The following is an 11,023-nucleotide window of genomic DNA, read 5'->3' on the forward strand; positions in this document are numbered from 1 at the left end:
GCTAGTCCCGCGAACATCAACATCGGCTGCCAAATGCTCAGAACCGCCCGCTCGGCCGTGCATGGTGCATGAGGCAGAGGCTTGTGGGGGTTGGAGGAAGGTTTTGCCACGGCGAGGCCCGTGTCATTCAACGCCGCCAGCTCCTGCAGTGGCTCCTCGCCCCCTTCCAGCTTGGCTTCGTGGTCGATGTTGTAGATGCCTTTTTCATGGGCATCGTGCAGCGGATTGCAGAGACCCCTTTAGGTGCTCTCGGTGCCTTGAGAATGGCCACCGCACACGCGGATGTCGCAACGCCTGGCGTCCGCTCAACTTGTTGGCAAGTCTTGCCACATCGCCTTTGACCTGCCCCGTCGCCGAGCATCATGAAGCTCCAGCTCCTCGCCAAGCCCAGATAGAAGCCCCACTCCTCCCCAAGACGTTTCGTCATGATTCCTGGGCATCCATTGTTTCTGCTCCTGTTGCCTCTATGGCCGTGGCAGATGTGTCGTTGCGGTCCGCCATGGAGGGACAAGCGGAGCTGCTGCGGTCTGAGCTCCTCAACACGGCTTCCTTTCGACTCGAGGAAACGGTTCAACCTCTGCGCGATGTCGTTGACTCCGTGCAAGGTTGGATGCTTCAGATGGGGAACTTTCTAGATCGAGCTGAGGCTGTTCTGAGTGGGCTCTCACATGTGTCACCTATGTTGCAAACTGCTCCTATGCAGCGCCCCTTGGTTGTGCCTGATGTCAACCTTGAGGACGAGAATGGAGATGGGCTTCATGGACGTTTCTCTCCTCGTGCTGGGGTCAGATCGCCGTTATCTGCTTCTGAGGGTTCGTGCATTGATGTGGTTGTGTCTCCGGTGCTACAGATCATGCCTGAGCTTATGGAGCTGTGTGGGGAATCGACTCCGCCTCTATCCATCGAGAAACTGAAGGTGGACCCCCTCGAGATCTCGGTTGTGGCATTACCTCCATTACCACCCCTCGAGCCCAACCAGATGCTCGACTTCGAGGAGAAGGGGCATTCAGACGTTGCAATGTCTTGCTCGTCCGAGTCCATTGGGCACGTGGTTCCTGTAGGTGATGTGGTTGTCGCACCCAAAGCAATGGCTCGTGTGCCTGGGGCTCTCATAGCGAAAGAGATTTGCGATTTCCTCGCTACCTTGGACGCTGCTAACCCTGGATCCGGCAAGACGATTGGGTGTCTCCTCAAGGAGAAGGTCATCAGGGATAAGAAAAGTGGTGCTACTAGCTCCCGTCCTGTCGTTTTGAAGAAGAAATCAAACAAGTGCAAAAGCAAGAAGAGTGGCGCTATAGAAAAGGCATCCGCAGTTGCTTGATGGATAGCTCTCAGTGTTTGGACATGCCATCACGGGTGTGCTCAGGTCCGTGGCCTTTGCCGATGTTGGTTCCTCTAGCTACCATGTGGGGGCTCACTTGTGAAGTTGAATTTCATGTGCAAGCGGGTGGTGTGATGGGGGAGTTTGTCTATCTTTCTTTGTGGTCTTGTGGTCTTATGGTTCGGGAGTAGTCTGCTTGTATCATGGGGTTGTGGCTTGGTTGTCTTTCGGGGCCAAGCATGTAACGGTTTTCGCCTGGTTTTCCGTAAATTAACCAGGCAACTCTCTTCTTCTTAATTAATGAATGATGCAAAGCTTTTGCCTTCGTTTAAAAAAAAAGCTTTCCAAACTGTCTGCTCTAGCCGCTAGCTAGCTACCTGTTGGTGAATAAAGCAGCACGTCAGCCGTGCGATCTTTTTCTACTCCCTCCGTTCGCAAATACTTGTCGGAGAAACGAATGTATCTAGACGTATTTTAGTTCTAGACACATCCATTTTTATTCATTTCTACGACAAGTAATTCCGGACGGAGGGAATACTTTTTTGCGCTGAAATTGCATGCATAAGCACCAGGTAGTAAGCAGCATTGTTTAGCTCGGTTAAACTCTAAACTACTCCTGCCATTCCTTATAAGTTTTTTTTAGAGATTTCAATATGCACTATATACGAAGCAAAATAAGTGAATCTACACTTAAAAATATGTCCATATACATTCGTATGTCTTATATTTAAGAACGAAGAAAGTAATTAATTAGCACTGGCTAGCTAGCTAGCTACTCTTGCCGGCCGGCCGGGCAGCCATACGCAGATATACACTTGTCTTTCACAGTTTGAGGGCCGTCGGGAAAGAGGTAGTATATCTTATATGTGTATTGATCAAGATAAGTGGTTGGTGTGGCAATGTTCATGCTGCCTCCGGAGAAATAAACATGAAATTGGTTTGATTTTTTTTCAGAACAAGAAACTGATTTTGATTTGACCTCTGTTTCTGATCCTATATGCATCAGCACTGACGTACGTAGACACACGACCACTGCCCAGCCAAACTAGCTTAAATCTGGTCCGTGTGATTAGCCAACAAATTCGGCAACCTAAATGAGTCCATATATCAACTCCACGTACGTGTCACCCTTTTCGTCGGTCCTAAATGGTATATAGGGAGTTACTTTCAAGGAAGGATTGTTTAGACTAACCTGGTTGAAAGCTGATGATTATTAGTTAAAAAAGCAGCGAGCGCTGATTTTCATTGATGTAGAAGAAGTAGAGTTTGGTTACAAAGGTCAAACTGGAAGCAGAAAATAAACCCTGGCGCTGGGTACCATGGAATTAATAGACACTGGCCAGCTGCTAACAGAGCGATTAATGAAGGGAATCCACGAGGTATGACAAACATTGGCATTGACATTCATCCAAAGCCAATCAATGAACCGTGAGAAAGTTGAGCATAATAGCATGGTTAATAGTATAGTCAACTGCTGGCTATATGATATTGTCATGTCATATATAACTACTACTTATAGCTACTTATACAATAAAGTTAGCTATAAGGTTGTCTACAAGAGAGAACGGACGTTTGGCTCTCGGCCTTCATGAAGGCCTTTATTTAAAAAAAAGTCAGAATTCAAACTTGTTGGTTTAAAAAAATCTGAAAAAATTTGTGCAAGTAAATAATGATGTTATGTGTATGTGTGGAAAATTTCATGATGAAATACGCTGAAATGTGACCTGTACAAAAAAGACAAATTCATTACCTGAGAGGATGAATAATATCGTGTGTTAAAAAGCCTCAGATTTGTCTTTTTTGCATAGGTCTCATTTCAACGTATTTTTCCCTAAAAATTTACACACATGTGTGTTATGCCTCCATGTAAATCTGTATTTTTTTCAGATTTTTTTAAGACATAGAAAATATGAAGCGTGACAATACAAGTACGCACTCTGTAAAGGAATATAAGATTGTTTAGATCACTATAGAGTGAGTAGCAATGAATATATATCGCTAGCTCAATTGAAAACTTACTCTTTTTCTGCCCCCCCCCTCTCTCTTGCACTACCGCCTGCATGCATGTGATGTTATATTACTCCATTTTTGTTATGTTACTTTCTTTACCGCTCGATCGATCGATCCATAGTTTCCCTCGTGTGTCAGCCTGAGACCGACAGCCAGCGCGCTGAGAACAAATCTCATCTCACTGAAAAGCGGCAAACTTTTTGCTGCCCACGGCGACAGAGACGCATTTGCACGGCTTGGTAGCTACCTAGGCTATATAACATCACAGCATAGTGTCATGTACTCTGAAGCTACTGGCGGTGCAGTTAGTTAATCAACTGATTATTTAGAACCAGCTAGCAATGGGCGAAACTACCAGAAACAGGCACGGCAACGACAATGACGACGCGACGGCGCCGCCCTCGCTGCCGGAGACGGTGTACTACGAGGGGTGCCCCGGCTGCGCCATGGAGCGCAAGAAGGAGAACAGCACGGGCACGCCCTACAAGGAGTTTTTCTACGTCGGGGTCACCACCCTCGCCTCCGGTGCGTCACTACTCTACATCTAGACTAGATAGTGTCGTCGCTCTACCCAAGTAGTATGGGATACGTACATTTTAAAAATTCCATATATGCGTTAGAAAAGATCATAACTGTTCCGCATTTTAGATTTGGAAATTATTTTTCTAAATTCATTAAACAGCGTATGATAGCAGGGATAGAACTTGGCGATATATATACGTTTGTTGTTGATTGTTTTTGAGATGATAGCTAACTACTCATTCCAAGTGGTGATTTATATGCATTTGTTCATGATAGCTAGCTAACACGTATTGGTTACATATATATTTTAGTCGTAGGCCATGTTTCTGGCAATTGACAATATCTCATTTTAAATTGCAGCTCTGCCAATATCAGCACTGTTCCCCTTCTTGTACTTCATGGTATGTTAAACATCTCACTTTGATCAGTTTAATTGGTGCCGCCATAGCTTCTTCGCATAACCCAACTAACTAAATTGCGACCTCAGTTTGCTGAACTTGACTGCTTGTAGTATATTTCTTCAGACATAATTTAGCAGATGGCAATCGATATCTCATATATACAGATATATATTGAAATGAACATTTATCACTCTTGCCACCATAGTTGTAACCATTATTAGTCACCACGGCAATAACCACTTCACTCTCATAGGTCTCACTCTGAAACATGGAACCTACTCGTTAGCATTAACTCTCATTATCTATTCGATGCATGGCTTATCGGTATACCATTATCGAACATAAAAATTCCATGGAAACATCATAAACATTGAAAAAACACAAAGGATGGGTTTTCTTTAGCTCTGAGTGAAAAAAGTCTGGGCAAACACCAATAAATCGTCACTCTTTTTTGTTTATGTGTATGCAAACTAAGTTTGACCTTTCTTGACAATAGATACAAGATATGCATGTGGCAAAGAACGAGGAAGACATTGGTGTGTATGCCGGTCTTCTTGGTAAGAAAGTTAAAACTCATTGAATTAACGACATGTAAAAAGTTCCAACATATTCCTGTGGCTCTTCTTTCAAATATACACATATATGTTGATGTCTATGTGCATCACAATGATGCAGAGACCAGGGGTACGTTCTAACCTCCTTTCCGGAATAAAAAAATATGGTATGCTGATGTCCATGTTGTATAGGTGCATCTTACATGATTGGCAGATGTTTTGCCTCGCTGTTTTGGGGTGTGGTGGCAGATCGTATTGGGAGAAAACCTATCATTGCATTCTCCATGTTCTCAGTGTGAGCAAACTTTCCTGCTGTAATAAATATACTCAGTAGCTTTTACGTGGCTGCTTTATAAGCTCGGTAATTCTCCTTCAGGGTCATCTTTAACACTCTATTTGGACTGAGTGAAAAGTATTGGATGGCGATTGCCACAAGAATGCTCCTTGGTTCACTAAATGGCATGCTTGCCCCAATAAAGGTATCCAAGTTTGCCCAATCTAGCATCAGTTATGTCATAGAAGAACCAATATCACACATAGAAAATATATATGTGCGCATGCATCATGACTAATTTTGTTGACTTTTGCAGGCTTACTCAGTTGAAGTTTGTCGACCTGAACACCATGCTCTAGGATTATCAGTTGTAAATTAACATATAACCCTAATCTTTTACATGCATCATCATTGATATTTTTGACAGGGCTATTTAGTAGGTTAGTTCATATATGGTTGCTCTAGTTGACTTTATTCATTGGCTATAGGTAAGCACAGGTTGGGGCATAGGTCTTGTTGTCGGTCCAGCCATTGGAGGCTACTTAGCACAGGTACCTATTTGTTTATCATTTCCCATTACCAAAAAGTAATAAATATATTATATTCTATTCTAACACATTTATATTCTCATTTGCCTGTCAGCCTGCAAAGCAATATCCGAACCTATTTTCTGAGAAGTCTGTTTTTGGAAGGTATGCATGTTGTGTAAATAAGATTTATTTAATTATAACGAGTCAACTTCATGGAACTAACACTATAGGTATTTTTTTTCAGGTTTCCCTATTTGCTTCCATGCCTTTTCATTTCATTGATCGCCTTTGCTGTTCTAGTCAGCTGCATATGGCTACCGGTATGTCACGTCCCCACTAATGCTATGCCCTATAATTTTTCTTGTTCCAATAATAAGTTTCTAAATGGATTTCTCTTATTTGTCAACTTGGAGACATCAGTTTATAGTTTCCAACTCTTAGAATGTCCTTTAAGGTCATAGTTATAAGGTTTGGCACATTTTAAGCCTGAAAATATATCACGACTTCCATTACTCTCCACATCTGACCAACAGATAGGCCACATGTCCTTCTTAATCACATGCATTCGCCTGTAATTGAAAAGGCAACATTTGTACTTCAGATCAAACTAAAAACTGTTGAAGTGTTAGATGGCTTAATTAGGGTCTAACATGATGAGGGACACAAAAACAATTCTCCACAATAAATATTTACATTGGTTTTTACATTAGGCATGCATTCTTTTTATTTTTAGGGAAAGAGGATAAAATTAAATGAAGACAAGCCAAATGGCAAGCTATGTGTCAATTGTTGAACTCTACATTTGCAACCGGTCTCTAATAAATTATTGCTCTGTTATCTCTATTTACTTAATGAGGGTATATCATTTATATGTGACTAAAAATATATCATATTCCCAATATTTTCTACCAGGAGACACTTCATATGCATAAAAACTTAGAAAGGGAAATAGAAATGTCTGGTGATTTAGGAGTTGCTACCCATAGAGAAGTTCCACATTCAGAGAAGAAGAGTCTATATAAGAACTGGCCATTGATGTCTTCTATAATTGCATATTGTGTTTTCACCCTTCATGATACGGCATACAGTGAGGTAACTAGTATTCACATTCCGCTTACAACATAAAAACTAATGAATAAATAAGTAATATATATGTTTTTGTATCAGATATTTTCCTTGTGGGCTGTTAGTAACAAGAAATATGGCGGACTAAGCTTTTCATCTAAAGATGTCGGCCAAGTTCTTGCGGCTTCAGGTATAAGTTATAACCCCAGTAGTGTATATAATCTTATTGAACAACTCTTACATTTAACCTTTTTAATTTATGCAGTTGAGTTCAACTACAACTACTATTAAATGTGCACCACAATATTATGATTGCCTCTAGGATGTTCATAATTATGGAACATTCTGCCATGTATCAGTTTGAAACATGATATTATAGTCAATGAAAAAGAAAAAAAAACTAGATTACTTTTAACCCTAAAACTTTCAAACAGTCCCAAGGGAACCCTAAGTTCACTGAACAATTTGGACCTACACTGACTTCAATGTGGTTTGATGCGGTGTCCACGTGAAGCTGGTTATACTGATGTGGTTGCCACATAGATACGACGAGAAAGTTCGATAATAGTGTGAGGGTGAGGGTGAAAGTATGACAGACGGAGGAGAAGAGAGAAAATAAATTGTTGGTATCAAATATCAGCCCAAGCCCCTTCTCTTTTTAATTTAATTTTGTTATTTTTGAACTTGACTGCAACATAGCCATACATGGCTTGCAGGACCCATTTGCATAAGACCGTTTTAGATAACTGGAACAACTCGAAAACCATACAAGGTTTCACAAGTGAACTATTTGTAAATTCAAGATTTGTTTTTGGTTGTTTGAAAGTTGTGGGACCAAAACGCACTTGGAGCAAAGTTAAGGGTCCAAAATGTAGAGTTCCTAATAATCAAACTAGTTCTACTACTACATGCTACCCATTTTGGACCATTTTGTCTTACTAGTTAAATTCTCGTGGTGTATTATGATCATACAAAACCTTGAATATTAATTTCACATTTGATGTCAGGTGCCGGTCTTCTTTTGTATCAAATATTTGTTTATAGGCATGTCCACAAATATCTTGGATCTATCATTTCATCTCGTATTGCAGCTGTGAGTAGCTGAGCTATTTCCTATGGATCTCACATTTCTTATACATATCCTTTTATTCTAACAATTTCACATGCCCATTACAGGTCCTATCCATACCACTTCTTGCTACTTACCCTTTCATGACACACCTATCAGGGACCAGACTCGGACTAGCTATTTATTGCGCTGCTGTTATGAAGGGTGCTTTTGCTGTAAGCGCCAGCAATTACATCTCCTCATCACAAACATGACTTTATTTATTTCAAACATCACACCATGCATGTTGTATTGATTTTGAGCAATGGGATTGAAAAATGCCAGAAGGTTTACATTATGGTCTAGGATATAAACATAATTGGTCATAATGAAACAAATACAAACATAGAAGTTATTTTATTTTATTTTTATACAGCAATAACATTCTTTCTAACATTACAACTTTGAATTTTTTTATCAGACAACTATCTTAACGGGAACTTGTATTTTGCAAAATAGTGCTGTGGTAAGTATCAAGTCAACCTGTGGGACATTTATATTCTCAATTGGTACTGAAGTTAGCTAACTCGGTTTACTGAAATGACAGTCACAAAATCAAAGAGGTGCTGCAAATGGAATATCTACTACTGCAATGTCCCTTTTCAAGGCTATTGCTCCAGCCGGAGCAGGTGTTCTGTGAGTATTGTTGTAAACGATCAAAATATCTTTTGAACGCAATCAATATGCTAACATGTAAAAGACATATAGCATGTGAACCCAGTGAATCTTGATGGAGCTTCACAAAGAACTACTCCCTCTTTAAAAAATATAAGGTGTATTAGTTTTTTCAAAAGTCAAACATGTGCATGTTTGACCAAGTTTTTAGAAAAAAATCAATATCTACAATACCAAATTGTATCAACACGTCCATCACGAAAAGTATTTTCGTATTTTATTTATTTTGTATTGTAGATGTAGATATTTTATTCTACAATCTTGCATCAAAATTGATACACCTTACATTCTAAAATGAAGATAGTAGTTCCTTGATCCAATAGGACACAAGAGTGTACTCTAAAATATATTAACACATTGGCAATTATACTAAAGTTCAGAGTTGTGTTCGGTAAAAATAAATAAAGGCCATAGCTAAATTAAAACCATATGGTCACTAGTACGCCGACACATCTTTTATAACATTTCTTGGTATTAGGTTCATATGCACACATAATGTATGGATATATATAATCTATAACATATGTTTTGGAAAATTTCAAATGTAGGTTCTCATGGGCCCAAAAGCGCCAACATGCCGCTTTCTTTCCAGGTATGTTTTTAATTTATTAGTTACATTCTTATTTTAGTAACATCGGCTATTTGTTAAAAAAGCTTGCCCCATGTAGTAAACGTGCAATTAATCAATATGGGTACATGCCGTTGCAAAACTAACATATGATTTATTTCTTTAATCATGCAGGGGATCAAATGATATTCCTTATTTTGAATATAGTCGAAGTAATTGGGCTTGTGCTAACCTTCAAGCCATTCCTAGCAATTCCAAAACAATATGATTTCAAATAGATACTGGAACCCCCAAAGGAGTGGAACAATGGATGATGTGAAATATTAGAACGATGTTTTAGCTTGAAAAATGTGTACAAGTCCTACACAATCCTCAATCCATGTACATTATTAAAGATAAGAAATACAAATAAACACACTTCCCATCCTTAATGTAATACCTTGAACTGTGAGATATTGTGTAAACTTTTTCAGATGCAGAGGACTATTTTACTTGCCTGCATCATGTGCAATTGCCCTCTTGCAACCATTATTCCGCTTTCTCCCACTAAACATAAATTAGTTTCACTATCTGTCCTAAGTAAATACGTGAAACAAAAACGTCACCTGCTTATCTTCTTTTAAGCAAGATGGAGTTGTGATAATTATGAAAAAAAGAAAAGTTCACATAAGATTACCCAAGTAAATGTCCTATGGGGTATAGAAAGGGCAATCACCATACAAGAATGACGAAAAGTAGTATTTTGCAAAACACGTAAGCTCAAGAAAATACCATGAGTGAAGGAGGCATACAAAAATCGTCCATGAATAGCAATGCCAATTCTGATGCCTATCAACATCCTTTTCTATGAAAATGAAGCTACAACATTGTTTTGTCTTTCAACTCATCTGAAGTTGCCAAGCCTTACAGCCTTGACATGAGGAAAAATAACAACATTCATTGTTTCAATTAGTAAACTATAAACTATAATGCTAGGAGCCTAGGAGTTTCTATAAACCACCAACTATCATGTAAGAACGTATGCAAAGGATTAACGACAAGGCATGACAAAACCATACCTCTGAACTCTCAAACATAGCTCATGGAAGTTGAGGCTTGATCTTTTTAGTACACTCTAGGCTCATAATTCGGGGATGAGACACGCTACCAACCATATAACTTTCCAGTTGTTAAAGAAACCGATGAAGATTGTTGATTGTTCATACCACGGCACTATCGATGCCATGAAGAAAGTGAGCACAGTCAATTTTGTGTTCTGTCAGAATTTGCCTTCAGTAGCAAGTTCAATAGAGATGGCCTTAATTACCTTCAACTTGAAAATGCTAATAATTTCAAACATCGAAATATATTTCCACTAGGTGTATTTCCACTATGCAGATTCTATAGAGCTTGCATGGGAGAGACAGAGAGAAAAGCAAGAAAACATTTAGAACCAACCTTTTTTTAACATGGCCAACCCCCTTTCCATCAATCATAATGGAAATGTTGTAGGCCCGGAGTTTTAATAGGGACGTTAAGGAAGGAAAACGAGTCCAACACACCGCGAGAAAACCCACTATGCATGCCCATCATCGGGATGTACACTATGGGGATAAAAACTAGACAACACCAAAACTAAGAAACTAGTCCTATTACAAGAAAGAGGATAATTCAAGCAAGGTTCAGACTTAAGCCAACCAACATATATGGGTCACACAGACCAAACACAGAAAATAATATCCAAAATATCTACACCAGGAATCACCAAGCAGACTTCACTCCCCCCAATAGGCCATTGAGCCACCTCGTAGATCCTCTTTAAGTTCATCATGTTGGAGCAAAGAAGCTCTGCCCCCGTCCTGAGCACCTTATTGTCACCCTACTTCTGAAGACCTGCCCAGCAAATAAGAAAAGAGCAAGCAGAGAACAAAATCTCAAATGGGGTATTTATCATTTTCTACTCGAAGGTAGCTCAGTTTCGAGCATTCCATATGGCCCAAGAAATAGCCGCCAGGC

At 39.7% G+C, this 11,023-nt stretch overlaps 1 protein-coding gene across 1 annotated transcript; it reads left to right on the forward strand.

The window, feature by feature from the left end:
* Nucleotides 1–3,627: 3,627 nt before the first annotated feature.
* On the forward strand, nucleotides 3,628–9,454 carry LOC125506339 (protein ZINC INDUCED FACILITATOR-LIKE 1-like). Its single transcript, XM_048671179.1, has 17 exons — nucleotides 3,628–3,856; nucleotides 4,214–4,254; nucleotides 4,751–4,811; nucleotides 5,001–5,103; nucleotides 5,185–5,287; nucleotides 5,399–5,452; nucleotides 5,571–5,633; nucleotides 5,725–5,774; nucleotides 5,857–5,932; nucleotides 6,525–6,704; nucleotides 6,780–6,867; nucleotides 7,685–7,770; nucleotides 7,854–7,961; nucleotides 8,207–8,251; nucleotides 8,333–8,421; nucleotides 9,009–9,052; nucleotides 9,203–9,454. The coding sequence occupies exons 1-17, from the start codon at nucleotides 3,673–3,675 to the stop codon at nucleotides 9,304–9,306; spliced, it is 1,479 nt and encodes a 492-aa protein (XP_048527136.1). The 5' UTR covers nucleotides 3,628–3,672; the 3' UTR covers nucleotides 9,307–9,454.
* The last annotated feature ends 1,569 nt before the right edge of the window (nucleotides 9,455–11,023 follow it).

This window comes from Triticum urartu, chromosome 5 (genome assembly GCF_003073215.2).
Source record: "Triticum urartu cultivar G1812 chromosome 5, Tu2.1, whole genome shotgun sequence".
NCBI classification, from domain to species: Eukaryota; Viridiplantae; Streptophyta; class Magnoliopsida; order Poales; family Poaceae; genus Triticum; species Triticum urartu.